The sequence below is a fragment of the Sylvia atricapilla genome, chromosome 6 (assembly GCF_009819655.1).
Source record: "Sylvia atricapilla isolate bSylAtr1 chromosome 6, bSylAtr1.pri, whole genome shotgun sequence".
Classification (NCBI taxonomy): domain Eukaryota; kingdom Metazoa; phylum Chordata; class Aves; order Passeriformes; family Sylviidae; genus Sylvia; species Sylvia atricapilla.
The window spans coordinates 57,099,145-57,123,855 of record NC_089145.1 but is presented as its reverse complement, the minus strand read 5'-3'; the positions used below and the strand labels follow the sequence as shown (position 1 = coordinate 57,123,855).

At 51.6% G+C, this 24,711-nt stretch overlaps 1 protein-coding gene across 2 annotated transcripts in view; it reads left to right on the top strand.

Annotated features, from left to right (window-relative positions):
• The window catches only part of JDP2 (Jun dimerization protein 2), a 55,901-nt gene extending 39,471 nt beyond the window's left edge, over window positions 1–16,430 (top strand). For both annotated transcript variants that reach the window (XM_066322027.1, XM_066322028.1), the window contains 3 exons: window positions 9,808–10,031; window positions 14,454–14,558; window positions 15,372–16,430. In XM_066322027.1, the coding sequence (XP_066178124.1) occupies window positions 9,831–10,031; window positions 14,454–14,558; window positions 15,372–15,557 (492 nt within the window). In that variant the 5' untranslated portion in view covers window positions 9,808–9,830 and the 3' untranslated portion in view covers window positions 15,558–16,430. The remainder of the gene's footprint in view (window positions 1–9,807; window positions 10,032–14,453; window positions 14,559–15,371) is intronic.
• The last annotated feature ends 8,281 nt before the right edge of the window (window positions 16,431–24,711 follow it).

The following is a 24,711-nucleotide window of genomic DNA, read 5'->3' as shown; positions in this document are numbered from 1 at the left end:
CATCATTTCTGGGTCATGCAGCAATTGGTTCCCCTGGTGTCTGTTGGAATTAACAAAATCTGCTGAGTTAGTGTGCAGGTTATTGTTTCTGCTTCCTCATGGAGACACCTATGGATGCTTTCCCTGCATCTTCACAGTTAAGTATTTCCCTCCTTACAGGATGGAAAGGTCTCTGTGCTACATTCCTTGCCAAGGAAGAGTAAATACTCCCTCAGACCTCTTGCCTCCTCCTGCCCTCTCCATCTGAGCAGCGTGTCCAACTGTTCAAGCAGCACTGAGCATCTGCTCTGTGGTCTCCTTCCCTGTGCTAGTGTTTGCTGCTTCAGCTGCATTGCCTGGGCTGGGTGCTTGGCAGCCTGCAATGTCTTGAAGCTGTAAGAGGCTCTTTTCACTGCAGTGGCTGTTTGTAGTGGGCCTGGCCCCAAGAGCAAGGGAGGCAGAGCCATAGTGAGCCATGGGACCCCTTGCCAGCATGTGCGTGTCCTGTGCCTGTGCAGCGAGGAGGAGGCACTGCAAACCTGATGCCATCTGTCTTTGGCTGCGTTTCTCAGTTGCTTGGACTGTCCAGAGTATCAATCCAAACATTGCAGGCTATTTTAACGTGCAGCCAGGGAGCTGGAGGCACATACGGGCCTCTCAGCTGAGCAGTGCTGTTGCAAACTAGCCAGAGCTGGTCTTTATATGGATTAGAGGTCTTTGTGGATCACCCTGGTATTCAGGGCATAATTTTGAGGAGTTTGTAGGGGAGGTGAGGGCTGTCATCTCTGAGGCCATCCTTGGCCCCTGAGGGCAGAGCTTTGTGCTGGAGCAGGATTGTCTTCTTGAAGATTCTAGCCCTGACCACATGTGGTTATGGAAGGCCCTGGGTAATTTCAACAAGTCAGAGGTTAGGCTGCAACTCAGACACTGAGGTTTTCTCAGACCAGGATATTCTTTCCTCCTCAAATCCCTTTGAGCTGCTTCAGGTACAAATAGGACAACTTTTACCTTCCTGCTCTGCGCTGTCGTCCAGTGGGTGGTGCAACCTCAAATAATTAATTGCAGTCTTAATAATACCGTGATAATTAATGGCAATTTTTTTGTAGTTATTGCAATTAACTATTGCAGTAGGGGAGCCTTGCTATGGTAGGTGCTGTACAAAACCCTGCTGTCCCAGGTTGCTTGGAAGTCAATCTCTGCATTGCAGTGGTGGGAGCAGCTAAACTGGAGCTTTTTTTGCTGCCTTGTGAAGGCGTGGAGGAAAATGCTCAGGGAGCAAGGGCTGTGAGCTGACTGCTTTGCTAATGGCAAGTGAAGATTATTTCTAAAGCTGAGGACTGGAGAACCAGTATGCTCCTTTCTCATGAAAGGGACAAGAAGTCAAGGCATTAGACAGGCAGGTGTGGAGGCCTAATGGTGACACTCAGTTGGACAAGGGCTGCAAAATGGCATTTCTGTCAAGGAGATACTGTCTGCCCTGGGCTGCTCCATGTGCACAGTGTAGGAAGCTTTGAGCTTCCCTGACGCAGAAGAGGAGGGAGGGCAGCAGGGCTCTTTGCATTCCTGTTTTTAGAAAGCTTTTCATAGCCGTCTGTCTGTCAATGACTCGGATGTTCCTCCTGCCAGCTAGATGTGCAGGACTGAGCCAGAATGTTTCCACTCATGAAGCAGGTTTAGAATTCCACCTCCTGAGGAGCAGTTCTTCATAGCTCCTTCCTCTGTTCAGCACTGTGGCCCCCCACTCACTCTGTGAACTGGGGGTGGGAGGTTACATGTATGGGTGTTCACAAACCCTGCAACTCTTCTCCCACCACGTGGGGTTGCCTGTGGGAGGAAAGGAACAGCGAGAATTGCAGCTCTGAGTGTGGGAAGGCCACGGATGTGTCTTTGGACCTGCAAACCTAGAAGCTGGCTGTAGCTTCCATCCCTCCTGGGTTGGAAATGGAGCGTTGAGGTACTACAGTGTCCTGTGTTCTGAGGTGGTGTGCTCCACCTCAGTGCATTTGATAGGCTGTGCTGTGACCATGCCTTTAACTGGCCTTTAAACAAGGGAGAATTTCTGTGATGCCCTAAGACAGTGAGTAGCATTAGGTGCTCAGTAAAGAGAGAGCATGCACGTTTTTATCCCAGTTGGTGTCACTGCAGCTTTTCACTATGCTATAGGTAGTGGGTTCCTTGGCATCAACAGGTTCAGCAACTGAATGAATGAATACAGCATGGCTGTTGTTAAAGTCCATGTTTACCAGAGCTGCTGCATGGGAGTCTGAAAGGACTGGTTACCCCCAAAGGGCTTGTCTGCTGCTGTGTTCTGATGTTTGGCAGATAACTTTGACACTGATCATTGTGGTCCTTGGCACTGGCCCTGCAAGTTACTGCTTTTAACAGTGCAGAGCAGAAGCAGCTACCCAGAAGATGTTACTATAAGGTGCTACTCAAAATTAAACAGATCTAGAGCAGATAGAATTGTGTGACAGTGGGAGAGTATTGTGGTTTAGCAGAAGAAGGGTCTAATTGCATGGCAAGATACTTGTGGCACTGGGAATATGGGGTAGTTACTTTCTGCCTCCATCTGCCCCCACTGGGTCCTGAACCTCAAAGTAGAAGTGGAAGAAGGTCTGTAGGCTTCAGATCATCAGCACTCTACAGTCTTCTCAGAAGAGTCCAGATGGAAGAAGCAAGTGGCTCAGAGCTTCAGAGGAGCAGTGATAGCCAACTTCCCTGTCTTTGTTTAGGGAGTTACATTCTTGGGGCATGAGAAGTTGGGATGTCAGGAAAGGGCTTTCATATAAGTCATCCTTCTGCTCACAGAAGGAACTAGATAGATTCAATGTATGGTATACAGACTGAGGTAGGTTGATAGCCAGCAGCTAAAAAAAAGTTCTAAGTGGCAATAAAGCCAGAGTAGAAGCTAAGGAACTTGAAGTTGGTAGTAATGCTTCTGGTCTCCAAAGCAGAATTATTGTTGGCCAGGAGCTGATGAAAGGCCAGTTGCTGTGACTTGGGTGCTCCAAGGCAATACCTACAAGTGGCAATATTGTGCTCGGTGCTAACACACTGATGAAGAGATCAAAGATTGCTTGTCTGATGGCTTACAGACTTCAGCAGTGCTCTGATGCACGGCAGCTGACAAGTAATGGCAGGCACCCAGGCTGAGCCTGGTGAGAGAATACCAGGCAAGCATGGCCTTTATTCTGCAGGCAATGTGGAGAAGGGCTGGTAGGACAGACTATGCCCTATTGCAGTGCTTATAATGGGCAAAAGAAACATGCTGGTAGGTAGAGAGTGTCAGAATCTGCTGGCTGGCAATATTAGATGCTAGACTGGCTCTCTTAGCATCAGAAGGGTACTTGGATCAACCATTACAGATGTCAGCACATGTGAAATAGCTTATGTTGTAAGAAACTGTGATTGTATTATAGACAGCAAAATTGAAAATAAGGCTGCAAATAGCCCTCACTCTCACCAAGGAAGCTGACAGCAGAGATAAGGTCAAGTTAAATTGAAGTGTGACTGCCAGGGCCTGCTTTGGGATATCATGGTTGTCTCTGCAGGATGATGCTCTTGATGCAACAGTACCAACTGCATTTGGTTTATAAAGAAGCAAACAGCACCTCTGGATACGTGAGGATGCTTAGGATGGCAGATACGAACTGAGGCAGTCTGTGTGCAGGGAATTGAATGATTTCAACACAGGTAGGCATTCCTGTGCCAGTTTTAGTCTGTGGGTAAGAATAGCAGTGAGGAGGTGGCAGGAGGGGCGTGAATACAGGCTAGCAACTGGAGTACAAGCCCCCAGGGATACTGGGTTATACGAATTATGCCTACGCACGTTAGACTTACGCTGTAACTGCTGTGCAAACATCAGCATCTTAAAAAAAAACCAAACAAGGAGTCCCCTGAAAAAGCATCAACCGAATCAGTATAGGAAGAGAAAAAAAACCCCAACCCATTAAAAAAAAAACAACCCAATAACATGAAGATTAGAACTGCAGGAGAAAGAATAGACGGGTACATGGGGACAGTGTCACTGAGGAACTGTATAAGACAGAAACAACTTGGTAAAGCTTCTTCCCTCTAGGTTTTGGTTTCCAGAATGTAACAGATTCTGGCAATAGGAGAAAAGCTAAGATTAGGTAAGCTAAGAGGGTGCTGCCTCTAAGAAATATTAAAACAACCAGTATCACAGACTGCTGACCATAAGGGCATAATTGTGGAGCAAAGCACAGGGACACTTGAAACTGGTGGGAAAGATGCAGCAAAACCAAGGTGAGCAAAGAAAGCTGTACTGCTGTCAGCTTTTTGGGTATGAGGCTGCTGATAAAATAACTGAGTTGACTTGAAGTCACAGGAAGGACAGTGCCAAAGCAAGGATGCAAAAGTTGCTGCAATTATCAGGAGGGTATACAGACATTTCGGCGAGAGGTCAAATATTGTGTTACAGCATTTTGACCAGAATAAGAGAGTGTAGAGGCAAAGCTAAGGGACTAAAAACTGAAATTTTGACCTGTGAAATCATGTGTTTACCAGATTTTTTGCTGCAAAGATAGTTACTGAACAGAGCAATGAATGGTATAAGCTACTCATCAGTGAGCTGAGGTTGTAAGAAAGCCTTCTCTGTCTCCTAATTCACTCTGGAGCATCTTGAAGTCATGGCACAAAATGATGAATAGTCTTGGTGCAGAAGGCAGAGTTATGGTGAATGTAAACTCAGGAAGCTGGTGTCATGCTGGTCCAATGGTCATATGCAAGACTGCACATTCTCTTTCTCCTTGCTGTGTTGCTGTTGGCTTCATTATGTGAAAAAGCATAGCTGATACAATGCGTACGGAGGAATTGTGTGGTTCAAATGTAGGACACCAGAAAACTAGGTTTTAGTGAAGACACAACATTTCCAAGCTCATGTAAGGAGATGTTGAAAGACCACCTGGGACTGAGGAGAAAAAAGGCTGTATTATTAATCAGTTCTGGAAAGAAAAGAATCTAATAAGAATCCCAACTAAGGCACCATGTGTTAGAAAGTGAAGGACTACAGAGGTGAGTTGGTTCATGTGCCTTAGAAATAGCAAATGCGGGAGGGGAATATACAGAAAGGAATTAAAAATTGGCAAAGCACCAGCTGTATTTCACCCCATCCAGCGAGATGTGGCTGTTGAAGAGCTGCAACTTAAAGGTCAAACTCAGATCCTGAACTTTAAAGTTCTGCCCTGCCATGTGCATGTAGTACAAATATGCTGGAGCTATAGGTAGGCATGTCCAGGTCTGCCAGGGTAACAGCTTTGGGAGGAAGACCAAAGTATTAAATAGAATTCCATACTCTGACTTTTTTTTTATGTGATCAAAGTAACAACTTAACCTCTGGCACTGACCAGAAAAGAATGGGAAAGTATCTGGGACTTGGGATGAAAAGAAAGTTGTGCTTACTTTAGGAAGAAGCAAAGGAGTGGAACAAACTTTGGGTTTGGTCAAGTTTGAGTCCCTGCAATCAGCAGAGTGACAGTGCCTGGGGCTGAGGGCCCTCAGGAGCTGGGGAGATGATCTGTTACTGCACCCCTGCTCTGCAGAGAGGGATGGCACCTCTCCTCCTTCCTTTTTATTTCCATGATTACAGCCGTGCTGGGAATGGTGTTACATTCCTCTCCAAGGCCTAACTCAGCTTGACTCTTGGCAGTTGTCAATGTGCTCCTGAGCTTTCTGACCCCTGAGCAAGCTCTCACTTGTAGAAGACACTTCCCCCCTTTCCACCTAGTTCTCAGCTCATCTTAATGTGCAGGCTTATGGTTTTCCAAAAGGTTTTCTGGCACTTTGGTTTGATCAGCTTAAAATATAGTTTATACTGATGCAGGTGTGATGTGGGTTTTGGCACTGCAGTCCCTGGATCCAGGATAAATTTTTACAGGATATTGGATACTGGGCCAGCCCCTTCACTCTCACCTGTGTTGTGTTACAGAGGCTATTTCAAGGCATATTAAGCTACAAGATCAAAGATGCAGAAGGAGAAGGTGTGCTGGAGAAAACAGTATTTTCTCAAATCTTTAGCCACTTGTCCCCAGGGATCTGCCCCAGGCTCAGGAGTGCACGGGGGAGGGTGCTGAGTGGTCAGGTTGTCCCACAGTCTGAAGAATGGATTTCTCCTTATTTCATAAATTGCAGTGACCCTATATTCAGTCTGTCTGAGGACCTGGACTGTCTAGCTTGTGTGGTGTCAACTGCATGCCATGATGAAAGAAAATGAAGCACAGCATTGCCAGGCAGTCAGGGGAGGGGATTGTCCTGCTCTGCTCCACATGTGGGGCCTCACCTTGAATACTGTGAGCAGTTTTGGGCACCACAATAAAGAAAAGAGATTAAACCATTAGGGGGCATCCAAAGGAGGGCCGTGAGGATGGTGAAAGGCCTGAAGGGGAAAAAACCACATGGGGAGTGGCTGAGGTCACTTGGTCTGTTCAGCCTGGAGAAGAGGAGGCTGAGAGGAGACCTCATTGCAGTCTACAACTGCCTTGGGAGGGGAAGACTCCCAAGTAGTACTCCTGTACTCCTGTCACCAGTGACAGGACTCGAGGAAATGGCCTGAAGCTGAGGCAGGGGAGGTTTAGGTTGGATATCAGAAAAAGGTTTTCCATCCAGAGGGTGATTGGCACTGGAACAGGCTCTCCAAGGAAGTGGTCACAGAACCAAGCCTGACAAGAGTTCAGTGTCTGGACAATAGTCCAAGGAACATAGTGTGACTCTTGGTCTGTCCTGTGCAGGGTCAGGAGCTGGACTCGATGGTTCTGATGAGTCTTCCAACTCAGCATATTCAATCATTCTATGAATAAATTAAAACCAAGTCATCCAAGTCCAGAATGGATTTTAGCATCCAGTGCTGAGCTCAAGTAAATTCTCATCCTGCACCCTGTTAAAGGATGGGTCAGGGCCCCAAATCGGTCTGTGAGACACATCAAGTGGATGCTCATATACTTTTGCTACTGATCGTTTTTCTATTTTATTTTTTTTACTTTTGACATAAGCTGTTCAAGCTGGGGCTGGACATCTGTGGGATTTTTGGTGCTTCTGTTGGCAGGTGTCTTCCCCAGTGCCACAGCATGTTAACTTGGTGACAGCATCAGGGAAATGGCCAACTCTGCAGTATATACAGCTATCCCAAAATGGTAGACTGAATTTAACTCCATACAGCTCTGTCTTGTGGCAGGGGGTCCTAGGAAGAACCTCTAGATTCACCTTCCCTTTGTCGTGCTCCCTTATTGACCCAGTGCCTTCCTGCTGGAGAGGGATGATCTCTGAGGAAGATGGCAGGGATTTAGCCAGGCTCCCTAAATAATTTGTTTTCCTCATCTGGAGTGCAGACTAAGGATTGTGATGGTGCTTGTTTCTGGAGGAGTGAAGCATCTTAGCCTGAAAGGAAGGGGGAAGGAGGTAGCATGCAGCTTCAGAGACCAGCTGCATTTGGGCATCTCTGGACACTTTACAAGAGGCTGGTGCGGATTCAGCACAAAATTCCACTGCAGATGTGGAATTGCAGTTTTTCAGTTTAGAGATCTCTGTGGAAGAATGAATACTTTGCATCAGTTTAGGTCCTTGCAACCTCAAGGAGTAGTCTTGTCTGAGGTCAAGTATCATTACCAAGTATTTTCTCTTTCTTTTCTGTCACCAAATGGGCAGGAGTCCGTTTCATCAGGTAGTATTGCTTCTCTTGAGAAGTTACTTGTCTGTCTTTCCTGTCTTTTCAGGCTTTAATGACCTTATGCAGATCACCTCCTCCCTGCCCAGCTTCCTCTCCCCACGGCAGTGCTCCCAGCACTGGCCTTGCTCTCCCTTTTCTGGTCTCCTAAAGGATGACTGGAGCAGAGGGCTTGATTCCTGCTTGCCACCTCTTTATGGTTTGTGTCTTGCTGCACCTGCTTTCCCTGCTCTTTCTCAAGTCTTCTTGGTCACAGCTGAGCAAACCCTGCCACGGGACATCTCATGCTGACACCTGGCTCTCTTTGTTGGCAGAGTAGACTGTATGACAGCTCACAGCTCATTGCAGCATGTAGGCACCCTCTGCTGCAAATCCTTCTGTCTGTCACACCAGCACAGCTTGCACAGCACCCGTGCTGGATGCTGTGGAGCTTGCATTAGCCTCCCTGCCCTTGACTAGCCTCTATGCTTGTTTTTCCTTCCCTTCTGCTGCTTATCTCTGGTTCCTTCACATTAACAAATATATTAAATAATCTCTTGGGTAAAGAGATCTGCCAGCGCCAAGAAATCCTGAAGTTTTCTGTTTGTCATGATTACCCTTGTTCAGCCAGCTCCCACTGAGTCCACCTGAGCAGGGCAGCTGGACCAGGCAATCTCCAGAGATCCCTCCCAGCCTCAGCTGTTCTGTGATTCTGTGATCCAGCACTTCTATCTCACATGCAGCTTTACTCAAGTTTTCAGCCTGGTACTGACATAGATTTGTCACCCCAGGATGACAAGTGCTGAGCAGCTGTGGCAGCTGGCTTGGCTGTGTGTGTGTCTGCATGACTGTACTGCCTGGGCCAAAAGTCTGTATCACCTGTTACCTGGTTCTCAGCACGTAAGAGTGGATGCTTTGGAAAGAGCAGGGCCAAGTGCATGTTATCCCTCATTTAATGCTCCTCCTCTCTCTGACACTTAGTGCTGCAAGAACCTCCATGACTTTCCCCAGCTGTTTGTTGAATCCTGCCTTGGGACTGGCTCTTGTGGTTGCAGGAAGCTGCTTGTGGTTGCAGGAAGCTGCACAGTGAGGTTTTGGGTCCACTCCTTTAGTCTGTTTCTCTCTTGACATTGCTGGTCCTTATCCCTGCTGTGTTGGTGCCTCCTGCCCAGGGGCAGAATGAGTCCCTACAGTGTACTGGGACTTCTCTGCATGGGCAGAGCAAGGAGAGCAGTGTACACGCACTGGGACATGTGGTTGAGTTGAAGAAGGGAGCAAATGGCTGCTGTGTGGACAGAAGTTGACTCTGAATGTTGTAAATAGGTAACTTGTGAGTGTCCCAGGTCAGTTACACAGCAGGGAGGTACCTGCATTGCAGCCAACAACCATCTGCTCCCATGGCTTTTGGACTAATGTAACAGCTCCAGCTCTGTGGACTTTCCATTTTAGGTTTAATTTTATTATCTCTTTGCTGCTTCTTGTTCATACTTATTGGTAACTCCCTTTCTCCTCCCTGTGACTTGCTGAAGTTTGCCCTGATCCTATTCTCACTTTTTTTTTTTTTCTTTCGTGATAGAAGAAGACTTTTGAACCTTGCACCATTTCCCTTCCCCTGCAGCCTTTGTTTCCTTGTGTCTGTGCCGAGAGATGTTTGTACACTGTCAGTTTTTCTTCTTGCAGTTTTATCGGTGGTCTTTGTGTGCTGTGACCCAGCCCTGACCAGTGGCTGAGCCTGCCCAGAAGAAATCCAGCCTAGGGCATATTATGGTTCTCTTTGTGCCACTTTCTTCTTGTACTAATAATCCACAGGTTAATTAATCAAAACACAGTTAAAAGCAAACCTTGATCTGCTGTGCTTCAGAGAAAGATGTCCATGGGATCACATCACAGTCATTGCAGCCAGCTCCTGTTCTTCTGGTGCTTTGCCTCTCAGGTCTCTTCCCCTCCTGATCTGCACTCCAGAAGCCTATTATTCCTGGCAGGATTTGTATATTTTGGGACCAGTCATACAGATTCTGCTTATTCTTTGCCTTTGCCCTTCCTGGGGGAAAACACCTGCCTTCTTCGATTCCTACCGCTGTAGATGATGGGACTGTAACATGCGTTTATCGTGTGCCGTGCCACGAGGCCCTGCAGCTGGGTTGTGACGGGATGTCTCTGTCCCCCTCCAGCCTAGGGAGCGGTTTCCCGTGCTATGATGCCAGGGCAGATCCCCGACCCGTCGCTGACGGCCGGCGCGCTGCCCGGGCTGGGCCCGCTGACGGGGCTGCCCGGCACGGCCCTGACCGCCGAGGAGCTCAAGTGCGCCGACATCCGCAACATCGGGGCCATGATCTCGCCACTCCAGTTCCTGGAGGTGAAGCTTGGCAAGAGACCCCAGCCTGTCAAAAGCGAGGTGAGTGTTGGGGGCTGCTGGCTGCCTGTAGCCCTGCAAGGCTGTTGTCTGGGTTTCCCTCCTGCCTTTGCTTGGCTGTTGCAGCAGGGTGGTGAGCAGCGTGTTCTGTAGGCTCCTGTTTGGTGCTGTGTGTGCGTGTTGGCAGCTGCTCCACTAGCTGCCTCTTCTCCCTGCTTGATTTTCTGTCCCTGCCTGGCAGTGGGAGCCTCAGTGTCCCAGCCCTGACTGGTCCAATGCAGCAATTGGCAGCCATCTGAACTCGCACCCTGCATGTAGAGTGGGGTCTGGTGCAGCCTACGTGTCCTACATGCAGAGTAGAAGTCACACAACCTGTCAGCTGTGTCAACAAGCCCTTGGTGCTTCTGGTGTTGGTGTTGCCCCCCCAGCGGGGATGGGGTGTGTGGAGCAGTGGCTCAGCCTGTGCTGCAGGTGCTGCTGGCTGGGAGCTGCCCCTGCCCATTGCTTGGGTGGGCACTGGCTTCACCTTGAGTTTCCTGGGATGGGGAAGGTGGGTAGTTTCTGCTTGGTGCCACAGGCTGCCATGTCAGAACCAGCCTGAAGGGAGATGCTTGGACAGTGTTTTCCTTATATGGCTGTCTCATGTGTTGGTTGTCCAGTCTTTGACTCGGGCTAAACTGGTGGTGACTGTTTGCACCTCCTACTGCCTGCAGATGGAGCTGGGGACCCACCTTTTCAGAGGTCCTGCGTTGGTGAGAGTGCTGGCTGCTCTTAGAAGGTCCAATAAACGGCCTTCTGAATAGAGCATTTGCTCTGGGTGAAATTACCTCAGATGGTGCCATATGAGGATGGGGTGATGTGTGCTTTCTGGTGAGCAAGGAGGTGCTAGATGATGTGAAAAGCTGCCTGTGATGAGCTGTGAGCTGAAAGGACTAAGATAGGAGTTCCAGGCAGCAACCTGCTCTCCAAATGGTGCTGACACTTGATTTAGCCCAATTTTTTGGCAGAAGCTCAGCAGCAGCCAGTCCCACCTGTGCAGAGCATCCCTGTTCTTTCCCCCCAGCCATTTGGGGTGGATTCCTGTGGGTAGAACTGGTATGATGTTGTCCATCTGATCACCTTGCACAGGAGCTCTGTGCCCAAGAGAGTGTCCAGTCAGCTTGTGCAGCCTGGAGGTTGCTTGGGAGGGACTGGGCAGTTCTGCAGTGGGAAGAGCTGAGGCTAGGGTACTGTGGGAGGCCATCATGAGGCCCTGGGGGATGCTAATGGCTTTAATTCCTCTGTGGGCAAAACAGTCACAGATTTGCAGCTGAAGCCAAATTTTCTTCCAAACCTTTGGCCTGGGTATTAATGCAGCAAATGGTCTGCAGTGTCTGCCTTGCTTCATGGGATGGGGAAGAAAGAGGGTGACTCTGTGGCTGTGCTGTCTTCCCGGGTCCAGCTCTTTCCTGGGGCATCTTGGGCACCTCTGAGTTGGCCCTGCAAGTGCTGTTTTGGCTTTTTGTGGGCATGGATATGCGACATCACTGGCATCTGCGCAATGGGGACAGGGCAGTTCTGCCCCACAGCAGATACTGGAATTGCTGAGTGTCCTCTGAGCCAGCTGTTGAGGCACCATGTGGAGGAAAGATTAGAGAAAACCCACTGACAGCCCTTGCACAGCTACCTTCCGTGCAGCTGGTTCCTCCCTTGCATGGCCTGCGAAGCTGAGGACTTGAGGACAGCAAATGGAGCTGCCTTTGGCAAGGCTTTGCAGCAAAAGCCTGAGGGAGCTGAAGCAGTAGCTGCTTATCCCATGAGTAGCCAAGAAGCTGCCCACGCATAGTTTTGCAAGGCAGCCTGCAGCTGCTTTCCTCTTGCAGGGCGCTGGAGCCCAGGAATGCCACTCTGTGGTGCCTGGGAGGACAGGCTGCCTGCCATGAGCCTGGGCAAGGCAGCTCTCTCTGCTCTGCTGGGGGCACCAGCTTCTCCTGGCTTTGGGGTGTTTGTGCCCAGGGGCACACACAAAACCCACCCAGTGGGTTCTCTGCAGGGTGATGGACAGCCCCGCTGGGGAAGCTGCTCTCCTCTTGGGCAGGTGTAGACAGATGCTGCTGGGCGTCTCCACCACTGAATCCCACCTGGGGTGCTCTCTCTGGGACTGAGCCCTGCCCCTCAGGCAGATGATCACTTCAGTCTTTGAGGCTGCTGACTGAAGCAGTTTAGGAGGCATCCCCAGACCTTCTACCCACAGGGGTCCCCTGGAGATCAACTGCTGGGACATGCTATTGTTTAATATGTCATCACTGCCCCATGTGCCTCTGAATAATGTCCTAACCCTCAGCACCAGGGCCATGGCACTATTTTGAAATGAAATCAAGCAGAAACATGTGGGGAAAACCTGCTTTCTTGAAGAAAACATCTCTGCTCTGAGAGAATTTGTGGATTCCTCATACCTGGAAGTGTTCCAGATCAGGCTGGAGAGGGCTTTCAGCATGTGCTCAACTGGAAGGTGTCCCTGCCTGAGGCAGGGGGGTTGGAACTGTGTGATCTTAAAGATCTCTTCCAAACCTTTCTATATTTCTATGAAGCTACAGGAGCTGTGGTCAAAAAGCAGAGCCAAGAGTTCAAGATGCTTCTGTGTGTGTTGAGCCCCCTTCCTTGGGCATCTGTACACCATCTGAAGGACACAGACCTTTGCTGGGCCCTCTGTGGGGTGGAGGCAGGGTCAGAGACAGGTCATTTATTCTGTAATTCTAGTTGAATTGGAAATGGAAGCATCAGGCAGTTCCCAGAGCTGGTTCAATTGCTGGTTGCTCTTCCAGTTGCTGTTATGCCCCAAGCTGTACTTTTGAAGCCAAGTTTGGGGGTGTTTTTTGAGCTTTGGAGCTGTGAGCACATGTTACCTCTCTGCATCCTCCTAGTAATCCTTGAACTAAACGTTCAAGAAGCTGTCTTAGGGGTACCCAAGTAGTTGGTAGATGTGCAGAGGGGAATTGCATCTACCCTGATGCCCACCTCCTCTTGATTTCTGATTCCTGGCAGCGGAATGTAGAGTTAGTGCCTTCCAGATTACTTCTGCTAACCTGTCACATCTAAGTTATGTGGGTGTTGTGTGAGCTGTCCATTTCTGGCTGGACTTGGGGGTATCAGTGCATTCCCATCCCAGTTCTCCCAAGTGTGGTACATTGGTGCCCCATAACACTGCCTTGGCAAAGGGATGGTGGCAGCCTGGCTTTATGGATGTCTGTGCACAGCTTGTGCTGGCTTTGCTTAATATTTTAGCCCCAGCTAAAATAGCAATTTTGGTATAATGCTTGCAAAGGAAGGTAGAAAAGATGCAAAACTGTTAGTGCTATAAAGCTTGGACATTGCCTTCTACAGCATGCTGTGTATTGGACATGCAGCTTGCTTAAGCTGCCCCTTCACCCTGCCTTTGTTGAGTCCACGTTTCATCCTGTCCTTGTGCATCACACTGGGATATTTTGATTAGTGGGTTTTGTATTTGGTGACTGTTAGCAGTGTGCACAGTCTTCTGTGGATGATGGCACCTGCAGCCTTCATTACCGTCAGGACACTGGTGTGTCCACATGTGGGGTCATCTTGTGGCCACCAGGTATCAGTCAATAGGAATGAAGCAGTTCAGTCAGTCACCTCAAATTTCAGAGACCCAGGCCAAATGTGCATGAAGACACTGGGGACCTTTTCTTCCCTATCCATGCTACAAAGTATAACCTGACTTCACAGGGCTTTCTAGCACTAAGATTTTTCATGAAGGAGCTAGTTTGGGTTCTTGGATATAGGCATGCCATAGGCCATTTATACATTTATACATTTTGCAGCATGTATCCATAAATACTTTGATTATGGGTTTCTAACCCATAGGGCTTATTGGCCTGGCCAGCATGGTTTGAGTCAAAGAGCACAGGGACCTGAGTCATGGTGAACAGTGCAGGTACTGCTGTATCCTGCCTCCTTACAGGGGATGCAGGACTTGTCCCCACCTCACTGTGGTGGCCCTGTGACTCAGACAGTGCTGAAGCTGCTGACAGTCCCAGGTATTGGAATGGGGCAGGCCCAGGTGGAGTATCTTCTGGGGTTTTCTACCTCTTGTCCTTGGCTCTGTGTGTGATGCTTTCAGTGTCTGTGCCTACAGGGCTGAGCCTGTAGATGTCTGTGTGACAAACCATCCATGTTTCTGGGAGCGGGCTCTGTTCTCCATCTGTTCCCTCTCTCAGAGAAGGAGCAGCCCTGTGAAGGGTTTTCTGTCCCCTGCCAGCCATGGCCTCAGCTCTGGGTACAGGTCTCCCTCTCTGTGTTCCCACAAAGTGGGGGCAGAGGCTGTAGCAGTGGCACACTTAGTTCCAGTGAGGATTGTCATGTTGCTGGTGGCCCATGACCGTGGGCTGCCATGTGTCCCCTCCCTACCTCCTGCCCCAACCCACACCTGCTGGCTCTGATCTGGGTTTCTCTGTCTTCTTGTAGCTGGATGAGGAAGAAGAGAGGAGGAAAAGGCGCCGGGAGAAAAACAAAGTAGCAGCAGCACGATGTCGAAACAAGAAGAAGGAGAGGACTGAGTTCCTGCAGCGGGTGGGTGCCCCAATCTGTCCCAGGGCACAGCAGGGACTTCCCTCAAACAATGCTCCAGCTGCAGGCAACACTGCCTCCTGAGCTGCCCCTCTGCCTCCCCTTGCTCCAGTGCCTTTATCTGGGAAAATACAGCCCTTGCTTTTCATGAGGCCGTGAAGGTGGTGGCCATGTATGCACCCAGGCAGAGCTTACTCGTGGTTCCAGGGCTGGAGTTTGGCTCTGGGCTTGTGGTGAGAGAGGAATGATCATGTCTCTTCCTCGGTGCTGGAGCAGGAATGCCCATTAGAGTGTGGCGCAGGACAGGGACTGGCCCTTTGACTGAAGTCCCAAAGATTTTCCCACTCAGAGGCCAGATGCCCAATTTGCCTCTAACCTCAAGGCAGAAAAACTGTCACACCTCCTTGCTGTTTTTTTGCAAAGAGTGGTGAGACATGGGCAGATGACATAGCATGAGACAAGGAGTCGTTTCACAAGGGCAGGCCCTTACATATGGGCTGGGTGAAAACTTAAACATGGGTTTGTTCCCAAACACCTTACCAGACCACAGAAAGCAGCCAGGCAGAGGTTCTGCTGGGGTGTGACAGAGACCTGCCCCAGGTGGTGGCTGTGTATTTCTGTGTGGTGGCACTAAGTAGCAGAAGGCAGCAGGGCTGGGGATGAACTGCCTCGGGGGATGTGATGCCTTGGCAGGTCTTCAGTCTGCTGCAGGGGCTAAGGGGCAGCGCTGAGCAGAGGTGGCGTGTTGGCCAAATTGTTTCTTGTATCTTGTCCTGCTAGATAAAGTCACATGCGGTTGTGTTCCTGTCCTGCTAGGAGTCTGAGCGTCTAGAGCTCATGAATGCTGAGCTGAAGGCCCAGATAGAAGAGCTGAAACAGGAGAGGCAGCAGCTCATCCTGATGCTGAACCGGCACCGTCCCACCTGCATCGTGCGGACAGACAGCATCAAGACGCCTGAGAGCGAAGCCAACCCGCTGCTGGAGCAGCTGGAGAAGAAGTGAAGGTGGCACAGGGCCAGGAGGAGGAGACAGTGGCACAGGGTCTTCCAGGGTCTCTCATGTATGTACTGTATGAAGAACTCCACACCCAGGCCTGGTGCAGCCAGGACCCAGTGGGCTTCCTTGGGAACTATGGACCAAACATGGGAACAGAGAAGGTCAGGAACCTGCCAACCATGTACTCTGAGGCTGAACCTGGGAGCAGGGCTGGTGGTGGCAGTGAGGACGACCTCCCTGGGATACCTCATCACAGCCCTTCAGCCTGCTCTCAGCCCTGGGACACCCACAAAGCCACAGCGTGTCCTGCAAGGACCACGCAGCCCGTGGGTGGCAGGGGCTGCAGGCTGAGGAGTGGCAGGTGTGCAGTGCCCACCAGCACCCTGCCCAGAGGCTGCTGCTGCTCCTGGTGCACGCTCCGGAGGGAAACCCAAACCCAAGAACCACAAACACTTGATGCAGCCCCATCTGGTGGGCAGGCCTGTCAGGGCTCGGTGGCGCGGGCGCCTCCCACAAGCACACTCAGTATAATGTTTACAGCCCAGCTGTCCGTGTCGGCCGTGCTTTTGAATGCACATTTTTACACTTTTTTTAAAGTATTTTTTACAAAGTTTTTATACAGTGATCTCTATATGGATTTATATAATCACTAGATGTGATCCCATAGAAATGTATGTTATAATGGTCTGTTTGTTACAAACACATATGCCACAGTTATCTTCCATTGTGTTACTTGTCTGGTAGCATCCAGCTCCTTTCCTGGCATGCTGGGAAGGGGGTCCAAGCTGCCCTCTGCAGTGGTGTCGCTACCCTCTCCATCCATGTATGTCCTTCATAATACTCAGTTCTGTATCTCTCAGTAAATGTTACCTTTGCGTATGCTGTCCTCCTGTAGCTTTGTTTGGGTCAGCACTGTGGCAGTGTCTGCCAGGGCTGAAGAGGGTAGATATGCTCCTGGCCGAGTGGTGCAGTGGAGCAGATCCCAGAGCTGGTTTTGGTGGTGGTGTTAGCAGCTGTGGGCCAGGAGAATTCACCCTAGAAAGCTGGGAACCTTGGAGGCCACTCTGACTATTGTTGAGCAAGAAGTAGCTCAATGCTGCACCACTGAGGATAGGCAGGCATGGGTTGCCACTTGGAAAGGCAGAGGGAGACCTTAACTGGTCATCCATAATGTCATCTTTAACTGATGCTTTGTGTTTCAGTCCCAAATACAAGCAGTTTAAACTCATTTCAGGGATGAGAAAGAGACAGGGGAGCTATCATCATGTCCCTTTATGTGATCCCTTTATGTGCCTTTGTGCTTCCTTCTGCCCAGACTGTGGAGTTCATGGCTCAGATCTGACCCATTCCTCAGCTACTGTCAGGGGCCAATCTTCATTCTTTGAACAATGTGACACCTCTGCCTTTCACCAGCTCTGCTGAAAGGATGCAGAGCATGTGCTGGGCCTCCTTATCTTTTCTCCTTATTTCCCTCTGCAAATTGTACACGGTAATAAATGTCCTCTTTGGTGGTCAGCAGGAGCTCCCTATGGACACCAGATGATCCAGGCGTCTTGTACTTTTTGCTCACCTGGAGAACCTGTGTGCTCATCTTCATTCAGGAGGCCTCTCACTTACCTGCTACACAGCTTCCAGCAGCATGGGCACTGCTGTGGGTGCAGGCAATGGTCTTTCTCTGGCAAATAGCCACATTACATTAAAAATTTCTTCTATGAAAACAACTGGCTTGGAAGAGAAATAAAAGGTGCCCTTTGAAACATGATAGAAGCAGCTACCTTTGCTAGCTAGCAGAAGAATAATGTATCTATATCAGTTTAATGCTCAGCTGTTTGAGCTAAGGCTTGGGCAGGAGCTGAATCCTAGCAATACCCAGGGGTTGGAATGAGATTATCTTTAAGGTTCTTCCTAACCTAATCCAATCCCTGATTCTGTCACTCAAACAGCCTTCTGTTGTATTCCAGTCAGTACCAAGGCATTTGACAGTCAAAGTTTAGGGCATTTCTTTTTCAGGCAGCTTGCTTGGCCTGTAACACAATAAAATTAAAGCAGGGGGTTTAGGCCTCTTCCTTTTTATGCAGCAGCCTGTGACTGTAAAATGGAAAATGTTCCATCTCTGTGCAGTGTGCAATACTGCAACTCCCTCCTGGTTCCTGTAGGACAGAGGGTATTTGATGTTCTGGTAGCATTTGTCCTCTCAAAACTCAGCTCCCACCTTCTAAGAATTAAAAATTTTGCTGTGGGACAGATGGTCCACTGGACAGGCTAGTAAATGACAGTGGAATCTCCTGGGTGTGGGCAGGAGCAGAGGGCACAGGCCAGGCAGAACCTGTGTTGCTGCAGGCCAGAACATGCTTCCAAATCTAAAATGCAAAGTTTCTACCTGTGGCAGCATCCTTGCACTTGGATCCACTTCATCTATGGACTGGTAACACGGATTTGTTGGAAAAGTCAACTGACGCTTCTCAAAGGCCAGGAAGCCACCTCCTGGCCGTACCACACCACCCCATCCTGTGTTAGGTGCGCTGTGGGCCACTACTGGAGCAGAGCTGAAGGGATCTCATAGTTCTGGGGCAGGGCTTGGTGCCGGTGCTGCTGGAGCAGTGTCCTGGTAGCTGTGGGCTGTTGTCAGCCCCACGTCCCCGCTCCGACCAGCAGTCGGCTGCATCCCTCATCCTGGTGGGCGCACGGACGCGTGGATCCCTCCCGTGGATGGCTGCAGCTTGTAGAGCCGCGGCTGCTGGTGCTGGGCGCAGGAGCCCTGAGGACGGCAGCCGCTGCTGGCACACGGCTCTGGTCTCGCTCTCTGGCTGCTCCAGCCTGGAGCTCTGCCGTGCTCGCCCCAGCCCGCGCAGGAGCCCGGCGGGATGCGGCAGCGCTCGGGCACGGGGCGGGTGCGGCCGGTGCCTCTCCCTGAGCCCCCGTCCGGCCGCTCTCATGGCCTCATCCTCACACCGCCGGCCCCGCCGCTGCCCGGGTCTGCGGAGCCGCCGTGCGCTCGGCGGCGGGGGCCGGGAACGCCGGCAGGAGGCGCCGCGGGAGCGGCCGGGCTGTGCTGTGCCGGGCTGTGCCGGGCCGGGCTGGGCTGTGCGGGGCCGGGCTGTGCGGGGCTGTGCCGGGCTGTGCTGGGCCGGGCTGTGCTGGGCTGTGCGGGGCCGGGCTGTGCCGGGCTGTGCCGGGCTGTGCCGGGCCGGGCTGGGCTGTGCGGGGCCGGGCCGGGCTGTGCGGGGCTGTGCGGGGCCGGGCTGTGCGGGGCTGTGCCGGGCTGTGCGGGGCTGTGCGGGGCCGGGCTGTGCGGGGCTGTGAGGGGCTGTGCGGGGCCGTGCGGGGCCGGGCTGTGCTGGGCCGTGCGGGGCTGTGCGGGGCTGTGCGGGGCCGGGCTGTGCGGGGCTATGCGGGGCTGTGCCGGGCCGGGCTGTGCGGGGCTGTGCCGGGCCGTGCGGGGCCGGGCTGTGCGGGGCCGGGCTGGGCTGTGCGGGGCTGTGCGGGGCTGGGCTGTGCGGGGCTGTGCCGGGCTGTGCGGGGCTGTGAGGGGCCGGGCCGGGCTGTGCGGGGCTATGCGGGGCTGTGCCGGGCCGGGCCGGGCTGTGCGGGGCTGTGCGGGGCCGGGCTGTGCGGGGCCGGGCTGTGCGGGGCCGGGCTGGGCTGTGCCGGGCTGTGCGGGGCTGTGCGGGGCCGGGCCGGGCTGTGCCGGGCTGTGCGGGGCTGTGCTGGACCCGCGGGGCTCGGAGCGCCCGCTGTGCCCCGCAGCCTGGGAGTGCCCCGAGCACCGGCCGCCCCCGGCCCGGCGGGCAGCGCTCACAGCGGGTCCGGAGCTACGGGCTGGAGCCCCTCTCCTGTGAGAAAAGGCAGCGAGGGCTGGGGATGTTCAGCCGGGAGAAGAGGAGGCTCTGGGGAGACCTCAGAGCACCTTTCCAGTAGCTAAAGGTCTCTTAGGGGTACTCTAAAGGGTAAGCTGGAGAGGGACATTTTACCAGGGCTTGTGGTGGTAGGACAAGGAGCAATCGGGGTTCTAAACTGAAAGAGGATTTGGATTGCATATAACAACCTTTTAAAATGAGGGGGCTGAGGCACTGGAACAGGTCCAGGGAAGTGATGAATGCCCCATCCCTGGAAGTCTTCATGGCCGGGTTGGATAGGGCTCTGAGCTGCCCTATCCAGTGGAAGCAGTCCCTGCACGTGGCAGGGGGTTGAAACTAGATCACCTTTCAAGACTCCGTTCGGTTCAAACCTTTCTGTCATTCTATGGTTCATGGTGTCATCCCATGGTTCCATCAGATGGTTCTTGTTAAACATGTGAGCCCACTTGGCAACACTGATGCTTCCTGGCCATTTCACCTGCAGGCCTCTCTGCTTCCGAGATACCTGAAGGAGCTTAACAACCAGGACCACCAGCAGGAATTTCCAGAGTGCCAGCAAGCCTCCTCCAGGACATGCCCATCTTCTGTTTTGCAAGATCCACATTCAGGTCATAACTGTTGTGCTCGTTCTCACACCCACTAGTAGTTCAGGCCAGAGCTCTCCCCTGAGTGATGTGATACCATATTTCTCCTGAATCCCAGGCAGGTGAGCAGCAATACTTTTCCATTGCCTAGATGCTTATAACAGCCCTCTGGTGCCCTTCACATACTACCCCAGTTCTCTCTGCAAAGCCCCCCTTTCCTCTTCACTCCTAAGGAAAGGTAGGTACCACTGGCCCAAAATCACCAGGCCTGAGGCAATGAGGGATAATTCCAGCTACAGTAGTTTGGTGTGACTGCTCTCCACTGCATGCCTGACTCTCTTCTTCTTGCTGGACCCCTGGCAAGTGTCAGGGTCCATGGGCAGCGAGAACTATATTTCCCCAGAAGTGTTTTGCCAGCTCCTCACCCCTCTCTCCTGCCATCAGCTCATTCTGAAGAGGTTTAGTGGGCCATCATGCTCCCAAAGCTTCATTGTGGCCCTCTTCCTTTCCTCCTCATCCTCTCCCAACCCACTGCCCCCATCCTCTTGTAGGCAAGGTATGTGTGCAGTCCTGGGGACGGGGGCATCCAGCCTCTTCCTCCTTTGACTTGCAGCAGAGGATGCTTGGGGGTCATTACTTTGCACTTTTCACAGTACTGTTCTCACTTTGTCTATGAAAAATTGCCTTCTCTGCCCTTCTTGTCGGTGGCTGAGGGTGATTCCGTAACAATGTGGTAAGTGGTATTAACTAACCTTTGGCAGTGACCTGTCTCTCTTGTTTCATTTTGAGCCAAAGGCAACAGGTATGCATTTGTCTTTGTCCTTATTGGTTCTTCTACTCAGCTCGCTGGAAAACAAGCCCCAAAAATCCCCAGCCTTGATATTTACCAAGAGTCACGGAAACTGCTTTGATTGCCATGGTTGCCAGACTCTGCTGAGCACTATTGGCAGCAGCATGGCCCATGGCCGGGCACAGGACTGGAGACAGGGAAAACTGTGCTGCCAGGATGCTCACAGGGAAATGAGAAAACCCAATTGCTGCTCCCCTGAGCCTGGAAGCATCATCTGGCTTCCCATGGCTTTGCACACTTTCTGATTATTTGTGATCACTGGTTGCTGGTGATTGAAGTGGAGAGAGGTGGGCACAGGCAAAGGGAATGGCCCATGTGCATCCCGTGCTCACATGGAGGCATCATGCTCCTACTGGGCTCAGGAAACTGCTCTGTGGGCAGAGCTGGGTGGGTCACTTGTCCCTGGTTAAGGCCATGAGTCTCCCCACACCATGCAGCTGGTGGGGTGGCCAGGGTCATCTCCCAGCAGGGTGATGGAGGCAGGCAGGGCAGCTGCTGTCAGAGGTGTGGCCAGCCCCACGGCAGGGAGCTTGCTGTCAGCAACTCTGTCACCAACACTTTCCACATGAGGAAAAGATCCTTCCCTGCAGCTGAGAGGTCTTGCTGGTCAGGGCCACCAGGAAGGGCTGGCACCCATGACATCTTGGCTGGAGTTTGCCTTTTCTCTGCATCTGAATCCCCAGGAGCAGAAGCCTTGGGAGCACCTGTCAGCTCAGGCTGACTCCTCCACTGCTACCGAGTTGTAATTCCAGGCACAGCTGGTGCCTGTGATGCTTCCCCAAGCCTCAGTTCCTGTGACAGCCTCAGTGGCTCTGCCTGCATGCAGCTGGATCTCCTGCCCAGCACAGACATTTCAGCTCCTCACCACACACTTGGGGAAAAGGTGGTGAAGGAGCTGGTGCCAAGGCTGGCAGGGAAACACAGAGTAGCTCACTAAGGCCACTTTGCAGCCCATGCATCACCCGGGGCTGAGTTTGGGCTGAAGATGCAGTGTGTGGTTGTGGGATGAGAGAGCTTAATGATGCCGAGCCTTTGATTTTGTCTGTCAGGGTGAGCAAGAAGCTATTCCCAATCAGCTAAAGTGATGGGCTAATTTGATGGTGAAAAACCTTCCTCCAGATGCCTTGCTGTGGAGTTAAAGTGGGTTTTCTTTGGTTTGGCTTTTTTAAGTGGAGTGACCAACTCGAGTAGACTGAAGCCCAGGGACGTATTTGGTAGAGCAGGCAGTGATACGACTGACTGTGCTGATAATGTCTTTGTGAGCAAAGCCTGCCCAGGGGGTAGGGAGTGAGCCCAGTTGTACTAGGATGGCTTTAATGCTGATTAAGGACATCTGCCAAGGGGTTATTGAACTTCAGTCACTTCCAAGAAGGGAGGAAGGACTTTCCTCTCTCCAGTCCTGTGTCCTGCTGTGCTTGCATGGAGTGTAAGTGGGGTGCCATGGGGACTGGAGAAAGGTTAGGCCCTGTGGAGAAGGAAAAGCTTTTGCTGCTCGAGGCAGGAGGTGAACCACTGTGAGTAAGACTGACAGCTCTGCATCCCTGTCTAGTTCAAGGGACTCTGCTAGACAAAAAGGCCCCGTGTTTGCAAGGTGATGGACTTTTCCAGCCCTGGCTCCCAGCATTGTGGCCTGGAGCTCCTAGGAAATACCAGCATGAAGCTACTTCCAGAAGCCCACACGGATTTCAGCAAAAGCAGAGTTTGGGTCTCTTTGACAGAAGGGTTTCACTGCAGCCTGTCACGTCTCAGATGAAGCTTCAGGAACAGGATTGTTTGCCAGTAACCACCACCTTGTGCTGATGTTATCTAGTTTCTGCAGAATGAACTTGCTGAGTTGTCATCTGTGACACTGTCAGGGGAAGTCCTGACTCCTGACACTGCAGTTCCTGCCTCTGCTTTGCCATGGCTCCAATTCCAGCAGCATCAACTGGGCTGGTTGGATTTGCTGGATACCTGCTTGTGCTGCAGTGTCATGGGGCTGTCAGAAAGAGCTGGGGAGCAAGGCTCTGCTGCAGGCCTGCAGACTCCCAGATCCTATGGAGCTACTAGCAGGCTAACAGGTAGTTTCTGGCTGAGGATAAAATGGCTACTGACAGCTCATCTCAAGGTGCTGCTGAACACTTGGTGACCAGGCAGACAGCAAGAGGAGGTTTGCACTAGAGCAAACGTGTGGGTATTGTAAGTGCCTCTCAGTACGTGGGCTACTGACTTCTGTGACAGAGGCAAACTCTGTGGGTGCCAAGCAGAGGCACTGCTGCATTTTGCAGGTGTTTGCCAAGGGCGGCATCCCTTTGCTTCTGTGCAGACCTGCCCTGGAGGCAGTGACCTGATTCACTCTCTAGCTCCAGACAGGAATGGATGAGTGGCTAAGGTAGTCAGGTGCTGGCGCATGCTGGCACTGCTGTATGACTGGGCAGCATGATGCCACCCCATGCAGCCGGTGTAACAGGCTGGCAAAGCCAAGCTCACTCGTCCAAACAAAGCCCCTCAGCTGCAGGTGCAAGGTGTTCTCTGTGTCTGCAAAGTGGATGCAGGCACCTCTTCTGCTGTCTGTTGAATACCTGCAGGTTACTGGATCACGTGCGCAAGTTTTAGGAGCAGCCAGTGTGACATGGAGCCTCATTCAGGCAGGGCTTTGGAGCAGCACATTTCTTCATCTGACAGCAACCATCTGCTGTGGCTGCAAGGTCCCACAGTGCTTGGCAGCTGAGTTTGCACGCTGGGGTAGCAGCACCTCTGCGTTTCTCCCAGCCGTGCTCTGGAGGGTGCCTAAGTGCCAGCTGGCACCTGTGGTGGTTTAGATGTGAGTGCCAAAGGGTTCAAGGCTGTGCTCCAAATTTGAGATAGAGCTACCTGGTGGGTTCCTCTCCTGTGCAGTGGTGGGGAGAGGGGGAAGGCTGCATGGGGAATGGGATGAAGAAGAATACATCCATCCTTTATAGATGTAATGCCATGGTAGATGGGGAGAAGCTTCCCTCGGCTGCTGTGTTTGCTTCTGTCTTCCCTGCTGTGAAATCAGTAGACGTCCAAAGATGGGTGCTGACCTAAATTAGGACTGCAGGAAAATTTCCCTATGTAGGGACTAAAAGTCCCACTAGTTTAGAGTGGAAACTAGTGAAATGCCGCGTGATAGAGATGTGTGGAGCAATTCCTGGCTTAGAGATAAGTCTTTTCCTCTGCTCACCCCCTCACAAGATGTTCAAAGAAATGGAAAGACAACTCATTTCACACTGGTAAACTGACACACTTCTCACAGAGCCAGCAAACTGGTTTGTGCAGGTGGACAAGATGCCCTGCTGGCCAACAGTTTCAGATGGCTCACAAAGGATCAGGTATTGATATGAAAAGCAAGGATACCCAAAACCGAAGTAAAAAAGTTTGGCTTAAATAAGATAAAAGATGACATGATTCTTGGATATCTACTTTGGGGTTCAGGTAAAGAATGGTGGCAAGGAGTTTCTATTTTTCTGTCCCTTCTTTGAAACCAATTTTGGCATTATTAGTGACACCAGGAGGATCGAGTCTTCAAGTCAGGGCCTTGCACCATCACTGCTGGTATGGCTTAGGGTGTAGCACCTCTCCCTCATGCTGCCTCCAAAGCATCATGAGGGATGAGGTGCCAAGGGAGGCTGCAGGTCACTTGTGTCTGGGCACTGGTGTTGGCAGCCACACACAAAGCTGTAGGAAAAGTAGCCATGTCCCAGGAGGCTGATTACAGAGCACCTCTCTCTTGCCAGGTGCCAAAATGCGAGGGCAGAAAGCACAGAATTGATGATCATCTGAAACTGCTCCCTCTCCCTCCTTCCATCTGCTGCCCCTGAGTCCCCTGGGGAAACTTGTGGGACTTTACAAACCCTCTGAAATAGCCA